This window comes from Ictalurus furcatus, chromosome 4 (genome assembly GCF_023375685.1).
Source record: "Ictalurus furcatus strain D&B chromosome 4, Billie_1.0, whole genome shotgun sequence".
Lineage (NCBI taxonomy): Eukaryota > Metazoa > Chordata > Actinopteri > Siluriformes > Ictaluridae > Ictalurus > Ictalurus furcatus.
Window position 1 is genome coordinate 33,152,268 of NC_071258.1, and position 25,931 is coordinate 33,178,198.

The window sequence follows — 25,931 nt, forward strand, 5'->3', positions numbered from 1 at the left end:
AGTTTTAAATGATGCTAAAGTGTCATAATAAAACATAATTTTTTATATTCGTACTCATGTCTCACTCTCATGTTCCTTGCCCCGATTGGTGAAACTTATCTGTGTGCCTTTTGTTTGGGAGTATTTCCCTGGTTCTCCCCCAGGGTGGCATAGTTGGATTTACTGAATTTGGGATAAACGTCTCCCTCCAATTGGGAATATTGCCACATTCTGGTGTGGTTGGCAGGGTAGACGTTTTCCCTTCATATTGGAATATTGCCACATTTTTTGGCGTAGTTGGCAGGATAAATGTCTCCCTTCATATTGGAATGCCACAGATGCATTAGATTCTGATAAAGTGGAATGGGTGTTCCTCAATAGAAAGGAAAAAATGAGGGCTTCCAGGTGCAGATAATCCCAAGGTCACATTTTGGGTGCTTTGTGTTTTCCACATTTCCATTTTTCCACATTCAAAAATGAATCCTCTGCAGAAATTTGTAAATCCAAGAAATCTTTGAAGTGATTTTACATAAAGCTGTTGCTTCAGAAGCCTGCTTAACACCTGCTTGACTTGGCTCATGGCTTTCACAGGGGAGTAGAAAGAATATCGTGGATGTGAGTCATGATAAACCCCTCCACCATGTCACACAAAACGTCACTAATGAGCGGTAAATAAATTAACACTAATTAGAACATGTCAGTTATACGATTATAGGATTTAAAACTTTCACCTCTTTGGAATCAAATGGCCTCAGCCTATGTGAGAGCTTTATTGACATAAACTGAGCCACTACAGGTTTTGAAGACTCCCTCCTGGCTTGAAAAATACAAGGAACAGTGCAGTAGAAATTCTTTACACGTAATTGGATATTTATCTGACCAGTGAGCTGTGACAGATGATGAGGGTGGTGTTTTATCACATATTATAGGAAAGAGGGGACATAGAGTCTCTTCAAAGCTGCATGTCTTGCTTGATTTCTGACATGCAACAGGGAAGAAATAGGTAGAGGAGGGAAATGGGAGGTGACTATAACTGAGAGAATATATGGGTTAAGTTTTTTTTTTTTATAAATGTTTAACATATTTTTAAATTAGCACCCACATTTAGCAGTACTTACACATTCACACACGTACACACACACACAAATTAATCTGAGCCTGATTAACTGGATCTGAGTAAGGCTCTAAATGACTTTTATTTATTAGCAATTATAAACAGTAGAAACAGTTTACATGAACTTTATGTGGAGGAACATATACAATTTATTAAATATTAACTAGCAAGATTTTAATATTTCCACCAACACACTCTGGGGGTATCTAAAAGTATCATTTGAAATATTTAGTCACTTAAAATCAGTAGTATGACTGATGAACATTTTTTTCATTATTAATGAAAAGGCAGTGACTATAGCACAGATGCTGTTAAAATCTGTTCTCTATTGTGTTTTCGCCATGAGGAATTTCTTGGTGTTGTTTTCTGGCTTAAGTAAAATAATGTAACATTTTGGGGCAAATATACATATCAGGAGACCAAAACTAGAAGCCAGGATGGCAAATATCTCTACAGCGACACTGTACTTCCCAGGAGAACTGACATATGCTGGAACAAATGTGATCCACACAGCACAGAAGATCAACATGCTGAAAGTGATAAATTTGGCTTCGTTAAAATTATCTGGAAGCTTCCGGGCAAAGAAGGCCAGAAGGAAGCAGATGGCAGCTAACAGTCCAATGTAGCCCAAAACCAGAGAAAATCCTGTCACTGACCCCACCATGCACTCTAAGATGATCTTTGACCCTTGAATGCTTAAGTTGCGGTGAGGAAGGGGGGGGCTGAGGGACAACCATACAGCACAGATAATCACCTGAATACAGGTAAAGAACAGAACACTTCCTCTTTGCTGGCTTGGTCCAAACCACTTCATAAGTGCTGCAGATCCAGGTCTAGCTGAACGAAATGCAACCAGAACCACAATGGTTTTGACCAGGATGCATGAGATGCAGAGAACAAAACTGATCCCGAACGCTGCTTGCTGTAGCCTGCATGACCATAATGAGGGCTGACCCACAAACACCAGTGAGCACAGGAAGCAGAGTTTGAGTGACAGCAAGAGCAGGAAGCTCAGCTCAGAGTTGTTGGCCTTGACGATAGGAGTCTGCCTGTAGTACACAAAAACCACACCCACAGCTGCTGTCGTCATGGCACCACACACAGCAACAGTCGTCAAGGTGATGCCCATGGACTCACTGAAGGAGAGGTACTCAACCTCACGTGGTACACATGCAGTCCTGAGACTGTTGGACCAGAATTCTGGTGGGCAATGATAACATTGTAGTGAGCCTGTAAAAGAGATTTTTTTTTTTTTTAAATAAATAAATAAATAAATAAAACATTTAGCACATCCCATTCATCATTTTCCAATGATGGCTTTTTTTTTTTTTTAATTAAAGATTGTGTTTAATGTTGTACAATGTATGCAAATGCGGTTAGGTCCTATTATGACATTTTCTTTATAGCAACTAAAAACAGTCAATACTTCACCAGCCTCTCTTTTTAATAAAGACAAATGCTACATTGCTGAGAAGCAAACAACAGTTACAAAGAACTGATACTGGAGACTCCTTCCATAAATGTTCATTGAACAGCTCTTTATAGAATTTTTGTCACTACTTACACATTTTTTATATTTTTATGTGGAGAGTCCACCATGCAAGTCCTTCTTACTATGTAAGGTTGTTAATATAGTGACATATTAGAAGGAGCACGTTAACATATACTTATTATTAAAAGTATTATTATAGAAACACCTTCTGACAAATTACAACAACACAGTAGATAATGAAAACAATTTCATTGAATGTTATAGGGAACGTCCATGGTAAAGTTGACATTTCACATGTTCTGCCTTTCTATGAAGATGATGTGCACTGTATTTCATTTTTACGAGCTTTCTATAGTGCTAAAGGGACTTTGGATGACCTGTGACATTGCTGAATTCGCCTTCAGCGCAGGGCAGGCAGTCAAAGCAGCAAACTGGCAGGCCCTTCCTTATAGCTTTGCGTGTGCCTTGGGGGCATTCAGCAGTGCACACAGAGACAGGCACCTAATTGATCAGAGAAAAAGGGCATTTAGAAATCAAGTCAAAGTTGTACGCACTTTAGATTTTTATGATGCATTTTACCCTCTGCCTATTTTCAGCCTGTTAAACTGTCAATAAACATTTTTTTTAGTGTTATATAATTTCCAGCACATATAAGTTGATGATGCACACAGCCCTGTTGATGAATGAATTTATGATTAGTGTGGGGACTGAATAACAAAACATCTGATTGTACAAAATTATTTGAATGCTGTAGGCCTTAAAAATTAAACAACAAATAATATATAAAACTATGAAAACTTTGTGGAGTGCTAGTTTATAATGCAAACAAAAAATAAACAAAAATGTCTTTCATTTTACTGAAAATTGTGAAGCTACAAGTGGATTTGCAATTGTGTATATGTTCTTGTAAAGCCACCAATACTGTATCTGTCAGACTGCAATTTAAAAGAAGTCTCTGCACCAAAAAGTTCTTAAGCAATATTATAAATATATTTCATAGCAAGTCTATCAAAAGGGATCATACTCACTCACTCACTCACTCACTCACACAGAGAGTATGCTGTATATATTCAACTACTGGCAGGGTTTCTCAAAGAACCTGGAGAAAACCCCTGCAATCAAGGGGATAACATATGAAACACCACATAAACAGTAAGTCAGGATCAGACACTGAAACTGTGAGGTAACACTGTGGCAGCCACAGATGATTTACCTTGTTAGAGTTTCCTGGCCAGCTGATGGCAGATTCCTTAATGATAAGGTTAGAACCCTCCAGTCGGCCAATGAGGACATACTGCAAGGTTCCTCCAGTACCTCTCTGCCAATTCACTATGTCATAAACAGCTGGAATTTCCCCATCTTGAAAATAAAACTTCTCTCCCAGCTGTGTTGTGAAATTGAGCAGCTTAAGCTGCTCTAAGAGCTAGGAGGACAGGAGGAGAGTGAGCTAGGAGGACTGCCACATATTGGATAGCATATAATTTTTTTTCTAAAGCTTTTACATTTTAAACTTTCTGGTTTGTCTGTAACAAGCTGTATTTTCTGCCCTCTTCTTCTTCTTATTATTATTATTATTAAATTCTTATTCCTATTCATTTATATTTATTATAAATATATGTCTTATTATCTTAGAAACTCTTAGTAAGATGGAAAAGATGGGAGGCAGGTGAGGGGAAAAATAGTTTATAGTTGTTATAATGTAAATGATAACAGGAACTAACTTGCCTTGAAGATGATGCAAAACATCTAAAACTATAAAAGCATTATGCTTCTTTCATTAATAGTTTAAAAATGTGGAAAATTGCGATGGTATAAGGGTAATAGTACACTGTAAAACCAGATAAGTTCATTTAACTCAAAAAAATTGAGGAAACTAATTACCTCAAAATTTTTAAGTTGATAAATCAATTTCTTTAAGCCAAATACACTTCAATATAACAAGCTTGAGTTAAATTTGTGTTATATTTAAGTGTATTTGGCTTAAAGAAATTGATTTATCAACTTAAAAATTTTGAGGTAATTAGTTTTCTCAAATTTTTTGAGTTAAATGAACTTATCCAGATTTACAGTGTATTTCAGGACAGGAAAATAATTAACATTGTTATCATACAACTCAGTCATGGAGGACAGGCCTATAACAGCACTCAATTGAAAATTGTTGAAATCCAAATAGACGTATCACTAATGACTTTCACCTGTATTATAAATGAAGCATCATGAATAAAATGCTGATATAAACTTGAAAATGAAATAAATTATATCAAATTTTGTTATAAATAACACATCTTACCTGTTGTGTAGTGATGATGTCTGGTGATGAGCAGCCTGGGGTCACCGTGGGGTCAGAACTGTTAGGTGCAGTGCAGGCCAGCAGAGAGTGGAGTGCATATGCAGCTGCATAAACAGCCAGATACACGTTATAAGTGGCTCTTAAGTTGGAGACATCTGTAACACTATTCTGAACCCCCTTTAGGCTCTCCTTCCCACTGCACGGTGGTAAGCCACTCTGAGATGCTACCATGTTGTTCTGCACTGGGCTGCAGCCAAACGTCCTCTCCCATAACTCTCTCAGTATTGCGTCTCGAGGATAGCGGGAGGGATGGAGCTCTTGTAGGTGCTTCTCAAATCCAGGAATGGGTGCACTCCTAATAGCCACTCCCAGTGTGCCTTGAGCAATGGTGTATAGCACAGGGTTGCTCAAGAGAAGGCTACTGGTACTCCAGATCTCACTGGCCAGGAACTGTCGGTCTGTGACGTTTCTGCGAACCAGCTCAGTGAGGAACACTTCTACATCCATATACCAAGCAAATACCATAATCACACGAGCAGATGAGCTCTGCACCATCTTCACAGCACGGTCGACGTCTTTTGCCAATCTCTCACGGAGAAGAGTGCTGACAAAAGCTAGGCAGATGCCGGTACCTTTCGTCTCCTCCTGAAATGCCTGCACTGCTTGGAGTCCATAGTCATTGTCTGCCACCACAGCACCAACCCAGGTCCAACCGAACCGTTTGGCCATCTGGGCCATGGTACGAGCCTGATACATGTCACTGGGGATGGTGCGAAAGAAATTGGGATATTCTCTTCTGTTACTGAGACACACACATGTAGCCAGGTAGCTGATCTGAGGGATAAACAGAAGATATTCCCAACATAATTGAACATGATGATCAAAACTATCAACAAAATTCAGTATATTTAGCTTAATGACAAAGTAAAATTGTTCAAATACATTCATATTCTCAGATATACAACATATTATCTGATGTGCTGCCAACATTTACAAAAAATGTTTTGAAACTCAAAGAATTTACAGCATCAACCCACAATTTGATCTAATACTGCTGTCAACTGAGCCATTTAAGTATCATTCAACTGCCCCTGGTCTTATGTGAATTATTGAAAATGTTACAGGGAAAAAATAAAGTAAAATGAAGAAAAAAAAAAAAAAGGCATTACAATTCTGGACATCACTGACTTGGATCCAATATCCAAGTGAAGCTCCACTGAAGAACAGGTGAGACTTAGGCATAAGCTTTTTTTGATGAGTGTAATCATTAGGGTAACATATGGGACTACCCATAGCAATCTTTATCCATGAAAATGATTCAGGCTATCCATGCAAGTGATTCCCAAATGAGGGAAGCTCTGACAGATGCAGAGCATCAGGATGTGCCAGGCAAGACCAAAGGGCAGACAGAGTCAGGATAATGCATCCCATCAGGCAGCATGAGTAACATGCACAGCTTGACAGAGACAGAGAAACAGACAGAGAGATATCTACACTCTTTACCTTACCTTATCATTATAGAGGCTTTCCTTAAACACATTCAATTCAATGAATTTTTTACAGTTCTGTAAAAAGGTCAGAGACCAACCTTTCATTACGAATCAAATAGCCCTTTCTGTACATTCAGTGCCTTTGTGCGATTTAATAAGAATAACAATAATGAACAATTATCACAGGAAAAAAAATTTTTAGCAGAAAATCATACAAAGGTCTTCAACAATTTAAAAAACAGTATGAAATCTGTATATATTTTATTTGTAATATTGAACTTTAACATTTATCTGCATCACTAAGTACTGCATGGCTGTTTGACTGGAAGTGGATTCAATTTACTGCATATTTTAACATTGTTGTTGTTTGCCATCAAATCATTAACAATAAATACTGAATGCCAATTTGAGTGAAATCAAAAGTGTGGTTTCTTACTTGCATACAGTACTGTACAGGAACTCAATATTAAATATAATAACTTTGCTAGTGGTGCCTAGTGATTTCCACCACTGTAATAAAATTCTAAAATCATTGACCCCCATGGCTGTGTTTCAAGGGCCTATAGGGAACAGTGAAGCACAGCTGGTTTGTCCTAGAGTGCTCAATGTTCTCTCTATAGAGTAGCATGTTGTCTGTTTATTCATTTACATTTATGGTATTTGACAGATACCCTTATAAACTTGCATTCTTGTTTTGCTCTGCATGGCACTCACCATTGGTACACGTAGTGGGCTCAGAACTCTGGACAGAATAATACATTGTGTGGAAGCAGAGTCTCCAATGATAAGTTTGGCAGGTCGGGTGGTCTCACAAGTGCCATTCCCTCCACTGATCATGGACATGACCGCTCTCAGGCTATGAGGATAGCGTGTGCAGGTATCCATGATACGGTAGCCCAGTCGCAACCCCGGGAGCAAAGAAGGATTTCTGTTAATCTCCTCCACAGCAAAGACAAGAGCCTGAGCCCACTGCACAGGACTCTCCTGAAATCTGAGCAGACAAGCAAAGAGAGTTAATAGCTGGATTATATAAACCCCTGCAGCGTTTGATACACATAGCATGTCGATCAATAAAATAAAAGTGGGTACATACACAAACACAGAAACCTACAAGAAAAAAAGGAGAGATAGGGTAAATATTTGCAAACCGGGATAAAGAGGGATAAAGGATAGAGTAAAGTGGAACACTTCAAATTTAACCTCTGTATATTAAAGTGTACTTCACTGATCTAAATTCATCCTTAGTAAAGCATTAAACTGATCAAGTAATTTATAAAGGTTTTTTTTTAGGGTCATGCACTTTTTAAAAATTATATGCCATTTTTAAAATAATTAGTTAGATTAATCAGTACAGAGTATTAATGGATATAGTCTTATTATCATCATAATCATCATATCACACAATAACACAATTAAATCAGTTGTATTTCAAGAGAATGACCTATGCTCTACAGAAGAGTATTTAACTCTCTCTCTCTCTCTCTCTCTCTCTCTCTCTATATATATATATATATATATATATATATATATATATATATATATATATATACACACACAGAGAGAGAGAGAGAGAGAGAGAGAGAGAGAGAGAGATAAAATACTATTATTTAGGTTGGTGATTACTTAAACATATAGAAGCAAGAAGACAAGATTTTCTCATGCTAGTGTTTTAAAAAATAAAACAGTATAGTAATGTACTGTAGTTTGTTGTTTATACAGTTTCAAATGTCTGTGTGTTGTTTTTTTATGATGGTAATAGTGAATATATTATCCATATATGTATTACGGTGTTACTGAACCAAACCAGTAACAACCAAAATAACAACCAACTACAGCAAAAAAAGCTCGAGAGGGCTCGCTCTGCCGCTGTCTGAATGGACATGAAAGAAAATAAATGAACTGTCTAAAACTGCATATAAAACAAGCAAAGAAGGTTAAATTCCACAGACCCCCTCAGTACAGATTTCATAAACATTATTTGTCTTCAACAATATATTGCCTATTTATTAGAGCCAATGAGCTTTCTGTTCCTAAATGTTCCATCAACACAACATTATTTATATGTATACTGTTTTTGATTCATTGAGATTTAGATATAAATAAGATTAAATGTTTCAGACAAACAGGCTATATGAAGTCGATAATAAATGTAATAATGTTAATATCAGACCAGATTTAACATGACTGGCTAGTGAGGCAGATGGGATGAATCAGGGGGGGAAAAAAAACTGGCACGTTTTAGCCCTGAAATTTTAACAGAATGGCTGGCACATAACTAGCATATAACACTGACTTGTCTAATGCAGGTTTGCGACTAAAATGTAAAAAAAAAAAAATAATAATACTAAAACATGTCATAATAATTGTGCACTGAGAAATGGTCCAGGTTTGACTGTGAAGAGAAAGCATAAACAGGCAAAAATTATATTCGTCAAAAATATCATTTTTAGTTAAGCCATTATAAGTTTAGTTAAATATTTGATTACTTTGGAGAGACACTGAGAGCCAGCAACTCACTCACTCATAACAGGGCTGCAGGTACGGTTCTTTGGTGAAGCTCATGTCCAGGGCTGGTGGCTGCATGTAGAAATTGATGAGTGCTCCAAGGACCACATCTCCATCCTGAGAGAGGCCCACAGTGTCAATATGCTGTGCATGGTCCAAGTACACACATTTCTCCTCCTGAGGTGTCCCCACCACAACCTCACACACTACCCATAATAGTAATGCCAGTTGGAACAGGCTCGATGAAAGGACCGCAGCAGTCATAGGATCAAGTGAAGCGTCAATGTTCTGCCTTCCTCTGGCTGCACACAGTTTCTGGAGCTATTTCTAATACCATGAAGTCCTAAGAGATAAAAAAAAAAAAGAAAAGAAAAGAAAAGAAACAAAAATAAAAAACATGTTACTAAAATGTTCTGAGGTGTTCCAAATCACACCTCCTTCTCCCGGGTCCAAGAAATAGAGATAATTGCTCAACAATTAGGAATTAGGCACACAGCTGAGTCAGTGAGTGATATAGTGAGTGAGATTTAATGAGTTATTATACAAGTTGGTTTTGGATAGTAATGTTAACTATTAAGAAGCTATTGAATTTTTATTTTTTATTTTTTTTAAATAAAAATGCATTTAAAATCAGTAACACGTAACACTTCACATAAAATGAAGGATATTCTAGTGAAGGTGAACATTATCCAACATCTGAGGCAGCACTTTTAACCATTCAGAAGCTTTTGAAGTTTGCTCTGAATAAAAGTAAATAATAAATAAAATAAAATTCAGTAACAGTTAATCTTGCCAAACTAAAATGTGTAGTATATTCCTGAGAAGGTGCATAATATTATTGTTATTAATTTGTATTTGATATTTATTATTATTGTACAAATTGTTTTGGAACAATACCCTTTTTGTAAATAATTTTTTAAAAATTCTTGTTGTTTTATGCTAATATTTTATTGTGTAAAATGACCTTGCTGCTATATAAAATAAAACAAAGGTGATAGAAAGGTGTTATATATAAAATAAACATTATTATTATTATTATTATTGTTATTATTATTATTATTATTATTGAAAGACCTGGAAAAGACCCTCTGATGCCTGCCCTCATCTAATCCTTCTTCTTGATGTGAGCACCTACTCTGGGCCGAGTACTCTCACAATACTCTGTGACATTTGAGATGTCACTTTTGAGTGTCAGTTCTGGTTCCCACCTCCTTTGTTCCCTGAGCAGGAGGCAGACATCAGCACAGCAGAACAACTAGTATGGCAGTGTAGGCGAATCTGGAAAAAAGCCCAGGATTCTCTACTGGCAACCTCACTCACTCGAGAACGCCATGCCAATTGCCAGTGCTAACCGGGCGCCACTGTCTGCACAGGCCAATGCACCTGGCTATCCTCTAAGGATCTGTCATTGTACCTAGAGTCAAAAAAACTAGCCCCTTGGTACATGGGCCTTTTTAAGGTGCTAAGTAAGTAAACCCCATAGCCGATCTTTCTGTACTTTGCAGGTTAACCCAGCTTTTCATATCTCCTGTCTCAATCAGTTTTTTTGCCGTAAATTCTTGCAAGGCAGCCACACCACTGCCAAACCCTCATATCATTGGTGGTACACCAGCTTACACCGTCTGATGCCTCCTGGACTCCTGCCAGGTCTTTGGTAGAATATAATGTATATTGGCTTTCTCCGCACTGGGGTCCATCTTTTTCACTGGGTTCAGTTCTTGCCTTGGGTCCCTGGACATGAGGGTTCAAACCCTGCATGAGGTAATATCCGTGTTACAAAATTATCTCTAACTGCCCTTTAGCTTGGGGTGTTAACCAGATGTCAGGTTCCTGGTAGTTTATCTACAGGCAGGCTTCTGGGAACTTTGGCTTAGGTACAGGCAGAGCGTGTGGAAATTAATTTATGAATTTAGGTTACCTTAGAGTTCCACCAGCATTTGTTCAGGAGCAACTGATAAGTTCACTCCTGGATATCCTGTATCAAGTGATGAATAATATGTCCCATGAGATGGCATCAATGAAACATGATAAATGTTCAGTGTTCAGTCCAATGATCAGTGTTTTCCTCTCTGAGGTGCAGGATAAAGCCATGACAAGGAGTCTACTTTTGTGTTCTTGGAATCAGGATTATAAGATATGGTGACCTGGAACTTGGAAAAGAATAGGCCCATCTGGCCTGTCTTCAATTCAAGCTTTTTGCTATTTTCAATTATTCAAGATTCTTATGATCCACATGTACTGTAAATAAAGAAGAGATGTTTATCCCACCCCAGCAGGTTGCACCACTTCTTTCACTGTTACATCCTGAGGTTGTCAGAGATGGCCCCCACTGCTGTCTCTGATGTGTCCACCTCTACAATTAAAGGTCATGATGGATCAGGGTGTTTTAAGATTTTAAGTTGTGGTGAATGCTTCTTTGAGTTGAGAAAAGGCTTGTTTAGTTGAATTCTTCCATGCAAACTTGTATGACCCCTTCTTGAGAATGAAGGTCAGAGGTTCTGCTATAGAGATAAAGCCAGGTGCATGAGAACGGGCAGAATACAATCTTTACTCGAGCAGATATTTGTTTATTGAAAGATGTATCACTACAGAAAGTGGACAGGAAAGCATTGTCTCCTCTGTGGGGTGTTATCCCCTCAGAGTAGATTATATTAATAAAGTATTATCTTTTCTTATATAGTCAATAAATGGGTTTTGTCTATTTGCAAACTGTTGAATACTCACAAGGAATCAAAGAAAGAACTGATCAGTTTATTGGACAATACCCCCCGCCCCCCCCCCCCCCCCCCCCGCCCCACCCCCTCAACACCATCCTATCCCAATCTTGAGCAGGTCTACCAAACTGAAAATGAAACATCCATCATGAGAAAATGAGCTACCCTTCCAAATAACAACAAAGCTATCCGGATTCTTTCAAATTCGTTTAATTGTAACCTTTAATTTTTCTTTTTTGTTTTGAGATTTTTAGCTGTCATTAATCCACAAGGCAACACTGAGCGTTCAGGCTTTGTCACGGCGTAATGAGGTGAACGCCTCAAGGCTAATTTGTTGTTTTTATAGTTTTAGAGCGTTGCTGGTGGCGCGTGCTTTGTGGCAAATTGGTGCCGGAGATGGCGTTCAGTGATCGCAACATTTAGCCAGTGGCTGAATGATATGAGTATGTACGTCGAGCCGCGGTGCCTGTGAGTAATCATACAACTTCGTGTCTGGTGTTTGTTCAACCCAATGGTAAGTGCACCTTTCCCTTTTTCACATTGGGGCTTGGTAGATTTAGGTTGACACTCTGATCTTTGTGTTAAGGTGAGAGTGGGGAGTCTCCTCAAGACAAACCCCTAGCTGAAGACGCTACATGTGACGCCGCTGCTGTTTTGCTTTATTGGATTGTTTTGCTTTGCTTTGCTTTATTGTGTTTTTGTTTCAACAATTGGTTTGCTTTTATGTACTGTTCTGCTTCATGTATTTTGTTTTTCTTTAGTTTTGGATGTATGTCTGGTTTGTTTTGTAACCACATATAGTAAGAGAGTGAGTAGTCTGAGAGTGGTAAAATTAGTGTTTCCTAGCCTCAAACCTGTTCCAGGTTTGTTATTCCACCTAACCACCTTACTACTGAGAGGGTGTATGTTGAGCCTTACTGTCACCATGCTATAGTGGCCATAATTTGTCATTTGTACTGTTTGCCATAATTCTGGTCTTGCTTAGGTGTTGTCAACTGCCTCCATTTCTTGTGGTGGTGTCAGTGGGCCTGGGTGTTATAGCTACCATACCACAGTGTCTGTAATATCTGTCTTTCTTTGTTTGTTGTTTAGTGTTTGTAACTTTCGGTTAATCGGTGTCTTCATTCTCTCCAGGAGCCAGTGAGTCTTGGTGGGACAGGGGAGGCTAGCTGCATTTAGTCAGTGGTGTGCTTCACAGTGTGCCAACACAACTTCCTTATGGTGCAGGTAGTGTGGTTTTTGGTGTGACTTGCAGTGGGCTTGGATGACCTCCCGAGTTGTAGCTGGCCTGCCTTGTCCCTGCCAAGCCTGGGCCTGAAGAAGTTCTTAGTTTTAAAACCCTTATTGTGTTTCATGGGAAAGTGACTTTATATTTTCATGTTAAGTTTTAAATGATGCTAAAGTGTCATAATAAAACATAATTTTTTATATTCGTACTCATGTCTCACTCTCATGTTCCTTGCCCCGATTGGTGAAACTTATCTGTGTGCCTTTTGTTTGGGAGTATTTCCCTGGTTCTCCCCCAGGGTGGCATAGTTGGATTTACTGAATTTGGGATAAACGTCTCCCTCCAATTGGGAATATTGCCACATTCTGGTGTGGTTGGCAGGGTAGACGTTTTCCCTTCATATTGGAATATTGCCACATTTTTTGGCGTAGTTGGCAGGATAAATGTCTCCCTTCATATTGGAATGCCACAGATGCATTAGATTCTGATAAAGTGGAATGGGTGTTCCTCAATAGAAAGGAAAAAATGAGGGCTTCCAGGTGCAGATAATCCCAAGGTCACATTTTGGGTGCTTTGTGTTTTCCACATTTCCATTTTTCCACATTCAAAAATGAATCCTCTGCAGAAATTTGTAAATCCAAGAAATCTTTGAAGTGATTTTACATAAAGCTGTTGCTTCAGAAGCCTGCTTAACACCTGCTTGACTTGGCTCATGGCTTTCACAGGGGAGTAGAAAGAATATCGTGGATGTGAGTCATGATAAACCCCTCCACCATGTCACACAAAACGTCACTAATGAGCGGTAAATAAATTAACACTAATTAGAACATGTCAGTTATACGATTATAGGATTTAAAACTTTCACCTCTTTGGAATCAAATGGCCTCAGCCTATGTGAGAGCTTTATTGACATAAACTGAGCCACTACAGGTTTTGAAGACTCCCTCCTGGCTTGAAAAATACAAGGAACAGTGCAGTAGAAATTCTTTACACGTAATTGGATATTTATCTGACCAGTGAGCTGTGACAGATGATGAGGGTGGTGTTTTATCACATATTATAGGAAAGAGGGGACATAGAGTCTCTTCAAAGCTGCATGTCTTGCTTGATTTCTGACATGCAACAGGGAAGAAATAGGTAGAGGAGGGAAATGGGAGGTGACTATAACTGAGAGAATATATGGGTTAAGTTTTTTTTTTTTTATAAATGTTTAACATATTTTTAAATTAGCACCCACATTTAGCAGTACTTACACATTCACACACGTACACACACACACAAATTAATCTGAGCCTGATTAACTGGATCTGAGTAAGGCTCTAAATGACTTTTATTTATTAGCAATTATAAACAGTAGAAACAGTTTACATGAACTTTATGTGGAGGAACATATACAATTTATTAAATATTAACTAGCAAGATTTTAATATTTCCACCAACACACTCTGGGGGTATCTAAAAGTATCATTTGAAATATTTAGTCACTTAAAATCAGTAGTATGACTGATGAACATTTTTTTCATTATTAATGAAAAGGCAGTGACTATAGCACAGATGCTGTTAAAATCTGTTCTCTATTGTGTTTTCGCCATGAGGAATTTCTTGGTGTTGTTTTCTGGCTTAAGTAAAATAATGTAACATTTTGGGGCAAATATACATATCAGGAGACCAAAACTAGAAGCCAGGATGGCAAATATCTCTACAGCGACACTGTACTTCCCAGGAGAACTGACATATGCTGGAACAAATGTGATCCACACAGCACAGAAGATCAACATGCTGAAAGTGATAAATTTGGCTTCGTTAAAATTATCTGGAAGCTTCCGGGCAAAGAAGGCCAGAAGGAAGCAGATGGCAGCTAACAGTCCAATGTAGCCCAAAACCAGAGAAAATCCTGTCACTGACCCCACCATGCACTCTAAGATGATCTTTGACCCTTGAATGCTTAAGTTGCGGTGAGGAAGGGGGGGGCTGAGGGACAACCATACAGCACAGATAATCACCTGAATACAGGTAAAGAACAGAACACTTCCTCTTTGCTGGCTTGGTCCAAACCACTTCATAAGTGCTGCAGATCCAGGTCTAGCTGAACGAAATGCAACCAGAACCACAATGGTTTTGACCAGGATGCATGAGATGCAGAGAACAAAACTGATCCCGAACGCTGCTTGCTGTAGCCTGCATGACCATAATGAGGGCTGACCCACAAACACCAGTGAGCACAGGAAGCAGAGTTTGAGTGACAGCAAGAGCAGGAAGCTCAGCTCAGAGTTGTTGGCCTTGACGATAGGAGTCTGCCTGTAGTACACAAAAACCACACCCACAGCTGCTGTCGTCATGGCACCACACACAGCAACAGTCGTCAAGGTGATGCCCATGGACTCACTGAAGGAGAGGTACTCAACCTCACGTGGTACACATGCAGTCCTGAGACTGTTGGACCAGAATTCTGGTGGGCAATGATAACATTGTAGTGAGCCTGTAAAAGAGATTTTTTTTTTTTTTAAATAAATAAATAAATAAATAAAACATTTAGCACATCCCATTCATCATTTTCCAATGATGGCTTTTTTTTTTTTTTAATTAAAGATTGTGTTTAATGTTGTACAATGTATGCAAATGCGGTTAGGTCCTATTATGACATTTTCTTTATAGCAACTAAAAACAGTCAATACTTCACCAGCCTCTCTTTTTAATAAAGACAAATGCTACATTGCTGAGAAGCAAACAACAGTTACAAAGAACTGATACTGGAGACTCCTTCCATAAATGTTCATTGAACAGCTCTTTATAGAATTTTTGTCACTACTTACACATTTTTTATATTTTTATGTGGAGAGTCCACCATGCAAGTCCTTCTTACTATGTAAGGTTGTTAATATAGTGACATATTAGAAGGAGCACGTTAACATATACTTATTATTAAAAGTATTATTATAGAAACACCTTCTGACAAATTACAACAACACAGTAGATAATGAAAACAATTTCATTGAATGTTATAGGGAACGTCCATGGTAAAGTTGACATTTCACATGTTCTGCCTTTCTATGAAGATGATGTGCACTGTATTTCATTTTTACGAGCTTTCTATAGTGCTAAAGGGACTTTGGATGACCTGTGACATTGCTGAATTCGCCTTCAGCGCAGGGCAGGCAGTCAAAGCAGCAAACTGGCAGGCCCTTCCTTATAGCTTTGCGTGTGCCTTGGGGGCATTCAGCAGTGCACACAGAGACAGGCACCTAATTGATCAGAGAAAAAGGGCATTTAGAAATCAAGTCAAAGTTGTACGCACTTTAGATTTTTATGATGCATTTTACCCTCTGCCTATTTTCAGCCTGTTAAACTGTCAATAAACATTTTTTTTAGTGTTATATAATTTCCAGCACATATAAGTTGATGATGCACACAGCCCTGTTGATGAATGAATTTATGATTAGTGTGGGGACTGAATAACAAAACATCTGATTGTACAAAATTATTTGAATGCTGTAGGCCTTAAAAATTAAACAACAAATAATATATAAAACTATGAAAACTTTGTGGAGTGCTAGTTTATAATGCAAACAAAAAATAAACAAAAATGTCTTTCATTTTACTGAAAATTGTGAAGCTACAAGTGGATTTGCAATTGTGTATATGTTCTTGTAAAGCCACCAATACTGTATCTGTCAGACTGCAATTTAAAAGAAGTCTCTGCACCAAAAAGTTCTTAAGCAATATTATAAATATATTTCATAGCAAGTCTATCAAAAGGGATCATACTCACTCACTCACTCACTCACTCACACAGAGAGTATGCTGTATATATTCAACTACTGGCAGGGTTTCTCAAAGAACCTGGAGAAAACCCCTGCAATCAAGGGGATAACATATGAAACACCACATAAACAGTAAGTCAGGATCAGACACTGAAACTGTGAGGTAACACTGTGGCAGCCACAGATGATTTACCTTGTTAGAGTTTCCTGGCCAGCTGATGGCAGATTCCTTAATGATAAGGTTAGAACCCTCCAGTCGGCCAATGAGGACATACTGCAAGGTTCCTCCAGTACCTCTCTGCCAATTCACTATGTCATAAACAGCTGGAATTTCCCCATCTTGAAAATAAAACTTCTCTCCCAGCTGTGTTGTGAAATTGAGCAGCTTAAGCTGCTCTAAGAGCTAGGAGGACAGGAGGAGAGTGAGCTAGGAGGACTGCCACATATTGGATAGCATATAATTTTTTTTCTAAAGCTTTTACATTTTAAACTTTCTGGTTTGTCTGTAACAAGCTGTATTTTCTGCCCTCTTCTTCTTCTTATTATTATTATTATTAAATTCTTATTCCTATTCATTTATATTTATTATAAATATATGTCTTATTATCTTAGAAACTCTTAGTAAGATGGAAAAGATGGGAGGCAGGTGAGGGGAAAAATAGTTTATAGTTGTTATAATGTAAATGATAACAGGAACTAACTTGCCTTGAAGATGATGCAAAACATCTAAAACTATAAAAGCATTATGCTTCTTTCATTAATAGTTTAAAAATGTGGAAAATTGCGATGGTATAAGGGTAATAGTACACTGTAAAACCAGATAAGTTCATTTAACTCAAAAAAATTGAGGAAACTAATTACCTCAAAATTTTTAAGTTGATAAATCAATTTCTTTAAGCCAAATACACTTAAATATAACAAGCTTGAGTTAAATTTTTGTTATATTTAAGTGTATTTGGCTTAAAGAAATTGATTTATCAACTTAAAAATTTTGAGGTAATTAGTTTTCTCAAATTTTTTGAGTTAAATGAACTTATCCAGATTTACAGTGTATTTCAGGACAGGAAAATAATTAACATTGTTATCATACAACTCAGTCATGGAGGACAGGCCTATAACAGCACTCAATTGAAAATTGTTGAAATCCAAATAGACGTATCACTAATGACTTTCACCTGTATTATAAATGAAGCATCATGAATAAAATGCTGATATAAACTTGAAAATGAAATAAATTATATCAAATTTTGTTATAAATAACACATCTTACCTGTTGTGTAGTGATGATGTCTGGTGATGAGCAGCCTGGGGTCACCGTGGGGTCAGAACTGTTAGGTGCAGTGCAGGCCAGCAGAGAGTGGAGTGCATATGCAGCTGCATAAACAGCCAGATACACGTTATAAGTGGCTCTTAAGTTGGAGACATCTGTAACACTATTCTGAACCCCCTTTAGGCTCTCCTTCCCACTGCACGGTGGTAAGCCACTCTGAGATGCTACCATGTTGTTCTGCACTGGGCTGCAGCCAAACGTCCTCTCCCATAACTCTCTCAGTATTGCGTCTCGAGGATAGCGGGAGGGATGGAGCTCTTGTAGGTGCTTCTCAAATCCAGGAATGGGTGCACTCCTAATAGCCACTCCCAGTGTGCCTTGAGCAATGGTGTATAGCACAGGGTTGCTCAAGAGAAGGCTACTGGTACTCCAGATCTCACTGGCCAGGAACTGTCGGTCTGTGACGTTTCTGCGAACCAGCTCAGTGAGGAACACTTCTACATCCATATACCAAGCAAATACCATAATCACACGAGCAGATGAGCTCTGCACCATCTTCACAGCACGGTCGACGTCTTTTGCCAATCTCTCACGGAGAAGAGTGCTGACAAAAGCTAGGCAGATGCCGGTACCTTTCGTCTCCTCCTGAAATGCCTGCACTGCTTGGAGTCCATAGTCATTGTCTGCCACCACAGCACCAACCCAGGTCCAACCGAACCGTTTGGCCATCTGGGCCATGGTACGAGCCTGATACATGTCACTGGGGATGGTGCGAAAGAAATTGGGATATTCTCTTCTGTTACTGAGACACACACATGTAGCCAGGTAGCTGATCTGAGGGATAAACAGAAGATATTCCCAACATAATTGAACATGATGATCAAAACTATCAACAAAATTCAGTATATTTAGCTTAATGACAAAGTAAAATTGTTCAAATACATTCATATTCTCAGATATACAACATATTATCTGATGTGCTGCCAACATTTACAAAAAATGTTTTGAAACTCAAAGACTTTACAATCACAATTTGATCTAATACTGCTGTCAACTGAGCCATTTAAGTATCATTCAACTGCCCCTGGTCTTATGTGAATTATTGAAAATGTTACAGGAAAAAAATAAAGAAAAATGAAAAAAAAAAAAAAAGTCATTACAATTCTGGACATCACTGACTTGGATCCAATATCCAAGTGAAGCTCCACTGAAGAACAGGTGAGACTTAGGCATAAGCTTTTTTTGATGAGTGTAATCATTAGGGTAACATATGGGACTACCCATAGCAATCTTTATCCATGAAAATGATTCAGGCTATCCATGCAAGTGATTCCCAAATGAGGGAAGCTCTGACAGATGCAGAGCATCAGGATGTGCCAGGCAAGACCAAAGGGCAGACAGAGTCAGGATAATGCATCCCATCAGGCAGCATGAGTAACATGCACAGCTTGACAGAGACAGAGAAACAGACAGAGAGATATCTACACTCTTTACCTTACCTTATCATTATAGAGGCTTTCCTTAAACACATTCAATTCAATGAATTTTTTACAGTTCTGTAAAAAGGTCAGAGACCAACCTTTCATTACGAATCAAATAGCCCTTTCTGTACATTCAGTGCCTTTGTGCGATTTAATAAGAATAACAATAATGAACAATTATCACAGGAAAAAAAATTTTTAGCAGAAAATCATACAAAGGTCTTCAACAATTTAAAAAACAGTATGAAATCTGTATATATTTTATTTGTAATATTGAACTTTAACATTTATCTGCATCACTAAGTACTGCATGGCTGTTTGACTGGAAGTGGATTCAATTTACTGCATATTTTAACATTGTTGTTGTTTGCCATCAAATCATTAACAATAAATACTGAATGCCAATTTGAGTGAAATCAAAAGTGTGGTTTCTTACTTGCATACAGTACTGTACAGGAACTCAATATTAAATATAATAACTTTGCTAGTGGTGCCTAGTGATTTCCACCACTGTAATAAAATTCTAAAATCATTGACCCCCATGGCTGTGTTTCAAGGGCCTATAGGGAACAGTGAAGCACAGCTGGTTTGTCCTAGAGTGCTCAATGTTCTCTCTATAGAGTAGCATGTTGTCTGTTTATTCATTTACATTTATGGTATTTGACAGATACCCTTATAAACTTGCATTCTTGTTTTGCTCTGCATGGCACTCACCATTGGTACACGTAGTGGGCTCAGAACTCTGGACAGAATAATACATTGTGTGGAAGCAGAGTCTCCAATGATAAGTTTGGCAGGTCGGGTGGTCTCACAAGTGCCATTCCCTCCACTGATCATGGACATGACCGCTCTCAGGCTATGAGGATAGCGTGTGCAGGTATCCATGATACGGTAGCCCAGTCGCAACCCCGGGAGCAAAGAAGGATTTCTGTTAATCTCCTCCACAGCAAAGACAACAGCCTGAGCCCACTGTACAGGACTCTCCTGAAATCTGAGCAGACAAGCAAAGAGAGTTAATAGCTGGATGAGATTTAAAAAATCCTGCAGTGGCTGACACTCAGAGCAGAAGCATGTATATATATAGAGAGAGAGAGAGAGAGAGAGAGAGAGAGAGAGAGAGCGACAGAAAGAGAGAGAGAGAGAGAGAGAGAGATTTTTTAAATGTGGTACAGCATTAACACTTTTTATTTAATATATTAAGCTACATTTTCAGTATTTGTTAAGGTTTTTAGTTATAACGATCTCATGTATATTAAAGTGAAGCTTAATGTATATACTGTACTGCAAAGAATTCCACACAATTAAAAGCTTACAAATAAAATGAACTCGGCTTTAGTCATGTAGATATAAAATACAGAAAGATTTTTAAGTGCCCGTGACCCTGAAAATGGAGTAAGCGGTAGAAGATGGATGGATGGATGGATGGATTTTTAAGTGTTAAGACATAAGTGATGCCAGGTAGCAAAAATACTATTATTTAGGTTGGTCCTCACTGAAACACATAAAAACAAGAACATATATCTCATGCAAGTATGTAAAAACATTAAAACAAACAAACAAACAAAAAACTTTCAAATCTTTCAAATATATAATATATTTCATAAAATGTGAAGTTTGTAGTTTATAATTTCCATGTGCTGGATTTTCACAATTTATAAAGTCTTCATTTTAAATAGTGCACTAGGAATATTGTGCACTACATTGCAGAGATTTAAATCACAACATGTTTATCTAAATCAGATACAGATAAGTGTCCTGTAAAGGCAATCAGATGCCAAATGCACACTGGAATTTAAGTCTTTATATGGTCGATTGTTGTGCTGGTTTAAAAAACAAAAGTTTTTATGGTTGTTATACAGACAAAAATTTGTCACTTTTATTTTTTTTTTAAATTTGGGAAGACATTGGAGAGAGAATTAAGAGGCAGCAACTCACTCGGAGCAGGACTGCAGGTACGGTTCTTTGGTGAAGCTCATGTCAAAGGTCGGTGGCAGCACATAGAAATTGATGAGTGCACCGATGACCACATCTCCATCCTGAGAGAGACCCACAGTATCGAGATGCTGTGCATGGTCCAGGTACACACATCTCTCCTCCTGATATTTCCCCACCACATCCTCACACACTACCCAGAGTAATAATGCCAGCAGGGTAAGGCAGGGAGAAAGGACTACAGCAGTCATGGGGTATGGTGTAGCTTCACTGCTCTGCCTTCCTCTGGCTGCACACAGTTTCTCTAGCTATTTCTAATACCCACAAAGTCCTAAGAGATGACGAAACAAAAACATGGACTAAAGTGTTCCAAGAGGTTCCAAATAACATCTCATTCTCCTGGGCCCAAGAATTAAAGATAACTGAGTCAACAATTAGCAATTAATACAGTTGAGCGGCGATGCACGGGGATTCAGAAAGTGATTGGGTTTTTAAGGTTGCCCTTAGAAAGTCTTCATAATACTTGACCTCTTAATCTCCCAGGGCATGTTGGGAGATCCAGATGTACATTCCTCGCTATTGTATCTACATAACTTCACATGTGATTATGTGAGTAATATGTAATCACATGAAAAAAAAAATATTTGCCATACAAGTGAATTTGAACTATGTCTAAACTATGTGAAAAACTCACATGTGAAAATAAAACCACTTGAAGCCCTACATTCACATGTGAGTTGAATGTAACACCACTAACTGTATGTAAATTTCACGTGATTATTCATGTGTCGTTTGTTTGAATTTTCTTTAAGGGTAGTGAATAATATGCTTTAAGATGAACAGTATTTCAATAGTACATCGAGCATTATTTTGCAAAGTCCCACTCCAGAGTCTTGTCTGTGATCTTTCCCAAGCCTTCGTCATGATTGCTTCACGTTTATTGATTTAATGTCTAGTTTATGCTTTTTTGGCAATGAACTGACCTTTTGCTCGATTCACATTTCAGAGTATTGCCTAGCTCCTTTGTTTCTCTGCTACATTGTGGTTTTTTTTGTTTGTTTTTTTTTTGTTTGTTTGTTTTTAATAAAACCACAAACCTGTACTCTTTATTACAGTAGCTAGGTGTAGTTAAGTTGTGTGACTGTAAAGCTGCTTCGTGACTATGTCCAATTTTAAAAGCACCATACAAATACAATTGAATTGAAACACACTGATTCATTTAATGACAAACATTACTTTATTGCATTGGTAAGAAAATGCTCAGGAGCATTTCATGAGCAAAAATAAAAAGAAAAATTGAATGCCCTTTAACGCAGAAAAGTAAAAATACAACTTCTTCAATTAATAACCCATACATGTAACTGTCTCAAGCTAGTTGTGCTAGTATTGTGAAATGTTTTTCCTTTTTAAAAGAAAGAAAATAATCAGACCATCAAGTGTCTTTTTTTTTTTTTTGCTATCTGTATCAAAACAATTACAAAAATAAAAACTTTAACCTCACAGGGTTTTTTTCCTTGCAACTGAAGTAGTGTTTATAACCAATGAATTCATGCCTAAAAGAAAGAGTAAGCAAAACCAGATATGCAGGTATTTTTTCTTGTACTGGAAAGGAGTCAAAGTTTTACGTAAACAGGGCACAGACACGTCTACTTATTATCTGTGCATAGTCATGCTGAATATGTCCACAGTTCACATGCTGTAACAACACATATTTTCGAATTTAAAACCCATAGGGCCGTAAATAAGGGCAAATTTGGCAAATATGTCAATGTATATACAAACACCATAGACAAATAACAAAAAGAGATACAAGAAACGTGAACAAATGATATATTTCAGAATGGAAGCCCCTCTAATCAATTAATAACCATTTAAAAAGAGACAAACAAAAGACCAAAACACCAAAAGAGAAATGGCTTAAGAAAACAACCATCATTAAACTTGTTATTTCTACAATACATATTGCAAACAACATTTAAAAGCTTGACTTGGACTAATTTGGTGTAGTGCATCTAAGACAGAAACTTGCTTGTCCAGGATATATGGCAATATTTACACAATACTGGAAGCTTTGATTTAGATTTTTTTTTAATCTGTACTTGTGCTTAAGAGTACACTATTTTTCACTGAAGGGGAGCTGGTAGTATGTATTCTGAAAGCACAAGTACAGCCTTGTGGTCTGAGAAGTATTTAAAAACTGGAAGGAAAGCCACAGTGGCAGCAGGTTTGTATACAGGCAAATCAGGAAGATAATTTCAAAGCCTTAGAAGGAAGTAGACCTCAGGCTCAGAGAGAGGACTGGGATTATCAGGGATCACAGAGTCATCAGCATAATACTGATCATGGTACCCATAGCAAAGTGTCCTGCAGGATCCCTCAGGCAGGCCACGGGTCTCCATCCCTACCTGCTCCAAGTACCCAGCAATATATGAACCAGTGGAATGCCTATTGATGAGGGGATTTTGAGAAGAGACTGCCTTATTGCGGAGGACCACATCAGGATTACCCCCTGCAGGTCGTAATTTGAGTGCTTCCTGCTGCTTTTCGCGGGCACGATTGGCTATGTGACGTACACGACTCTGACTACGTGAGGAAAGCTTTCGTGACAGGAATGGAGGAGGGTCATTCGAGTCCTCTGAGGAAATGACAGAATTCAGTGGCACTGGTGGGAACACTGAGAGAGACTTTGGGGTAGGTTGCAATTGATGGGTAATGGAGTGGGAGTCCACCTCATCTAAAGTTACCAGTTTACGAAGCTGCTCTGTCAGGGGATCTGAAGCCTGTTGCTGATTGGCCTGGCCACACATCCATTTCTGGTCTCGCATGGCTGGAGTGATGAAGCTGCGACTGATGACTTTGTATTTGCTCTGGAAGTTGCATGAGATATCCTCAGATGTTAAGTCACCCAAGCTCTTGGACTTACATGGACTTGGAGCTGTTGGGACTGGAGATCCAACAAGGTAGATCCCTTTGTATATCTCAGAATGGGTAGGTTTCAAAGCCTGGTTTTGTTGCAAGGACTTAGAAGATTGCTTTGGTGGAACAAAGGTATCTCTGTATTCCACAGAGCTATAGATCATATTACAATCAGACCCAGGCATGTAGGAGTCATTCTGTGGTTGAGAGTTGATGTCTTGAGTCCTTAAAAGACATTCTGAGGAAGAAAACCCATTCTGGAAGTGCTGTGTCTTGAAAATCATACCATTCTTGTTCCTTGTCTGACAGTGCCTGTTGCTATGAGTGACCCCATTGTACCTACCAGGCTTAAAATGTCTGGATATGGTAGCATTACTTCTGTTACAATGCTTTGTCTGGGACTGGTTGGTTGGGCAGTCATGCTGAGGAGTGCTGGAGACAAAAGGCTCGTGTGGGGATGAACTATGGAACAAAGATGACTCCGTGGGTTTATATGAAAGTTTGCTCGCTGAGGTGGGTAAATAAAGAGAATTCTGTACTGACTCATGACGTGATGGTACTAGAGTCAAAGTTGTGTCCAAAGGTTCTCCATCCACGTTGACCTCCACCTCCATTAAGCTGCTGTTAGCAGAGTCATGACAGATAAGGAAACGTTCTGAGGCTGTGCTGTTTATCGAAATGTCTTTGTAACAACCGTATTCCCAGTTTTTTGAAAACTCAGGGGACTGGCACTGGGGCTTGTAGCTTTTATCTCTATGAAATTCCCAACCCCCGTTTTTTTCTACTTTTCCTCCAAAAGATATCTTGGTAAGAGGGGAACCGTTGCTGCCACCTGGGGACATACACTCCAAGTTATCTAAGTTTTTGCAGATAGTCTTTTCAGGAATGTCATACACAGAAACAGGAGAAAGCACTTGCTCATCTAGAATTGTGAAGACAGTTGATTCAGTGGTTTCAGGACTACAAGGGAGGTGTTTTTCAACATGCTGTTGAGACGAGTCTTGGATAATTTTTTGTGGGGTGCTGAATAGTTGGTTGTTCATTGGTGGAACAGACAATTGAGGGGGTTGGGACCCCAAATTTAAGTTATTCTGTTCAGCAGTAACTTCAAACTGATTAATAAGAGCTGATATGGACCCACATGTGTCATACTCATTACCTAGGGACACAGCATCAATGAGGTGAGAGAGAGCACTGTCCTGAAGTGACTTCTGATCCTGATGGTTAGTCTGATGCAATGTGGGTAGAAGGGGAGATATGGCATTGGTGGCTGAAGAGGAAGAGAAAGAATGTGAAGCTGCTTTGGATGTTTTGTGACATTTAGGAGCTTCACATTGGTGGATCTCCGTCTGCAAATTAACAAGACAGTCGGGTTGATCCAAGAGACTCGAATGACCTTCTGTGGGCCTTTGAGAAGGAGTTTTGGTTTGCATGGTCAAACTATGCCTGAGGGGTTCTGTAAGGACATCAGTGCTAGTTTCACCACATCCTCCTATAACGAAGTAGGACGTTTCATCTGTTTCTACATACTCAGTGGTTCTCCACTGTTGTGTACGGTGAGTATTGTCATCAGGGACTTCAGTTTCAATAAGGAGATCCACAGACGCAGATCTTGTCTTCTCCAAAAATAAATCTGTGGGAGATAAAGGATAAAGTGTCAGCAGTTGTCGCTGAAATTTGCAAAACTTCAATAACACCAAACTCAACACAATCCACTCTGTTCACAAGGACAAATGGAATGTGCCACCACGTAGGACCG

The 25,931-nt window shown here is 38.5% G+C and overlaps 3 protein-coding genes across 3 annotated transcripts in view; all 3 read right to left on the reverse strand.

The window, feature by feature from the left end:
- Window positions 1-1,418: 1,418 nt before the first annotated feature.
- On the reverse strand, window positions 1,419-9,457 carry LOC128606298 (extracellular calcium-sensing receptor-like). The gene is made up of 6 exons (XM_053622333.1): window positions 8,887-9,457; window positions 7,080-7,356; window positions 4,876-5,709; window positions 3,799-4,008; window positions 2,963-3,086; window positions 1,419-2,323 (listed from the first exon to the last, which is right to left on the reverse strand). Exons 1-6 carry the CDS (start codon window positions 9,132-9,134, stop codon window positions 1,419-1,421), a joined length of 2,598 nt encoding a protein of 865 aa, XP_053478308.1. The 5' UTR covers window positions 9,135-9,457.
- A 4,929-nt stretch (window positions 9,458-14,386) lies between these two features.
- LOC128606299 (extracellular calcium-sensing receptor-like) lies at window positions 14,387-21,507 on the reverse strand. Its single transcript, XM_053622334.1, has 6 exons — window positions 21,260-21,507; window positions 20,039-20,315; window positions 17,844-18,677; window positions 16,767-16,976; window positions 15,931-16,054; window positions 14,387-15,291 (listed from the first exon to the last, which is right to left on the reverse strand). The coding sequence occupies exons 1-6, from the start codon at window positions 21,505-21,507 to the stop codon at window positions 14,387-14,389; spliced, it is 2,598 nt and encodes an 865-aa protein (XP_053478309.1).
- A 122-nt stretch (window positions 21,508-21,629) lies between these two features.
- plch1 (phospholipase C, eta 1) overlaps window positions 21,630-25,931 on the reverse strand; it is a 54,463-nt gene continuing 50,161 nt past the window's right edge. Inside the window, exon 23 of the mRNA XM_053623689.1 lies at window positions 21,630-25,805. Coding sequence (XP_053479664.1) covers window positions 23,512-25,805 — 2,294 coding nt within the window. The 3' untranslated portion in view covers window positions 21,630-23,511. The remainder of the gene's footprint in view (window positions 25,806-25,931) is intronic.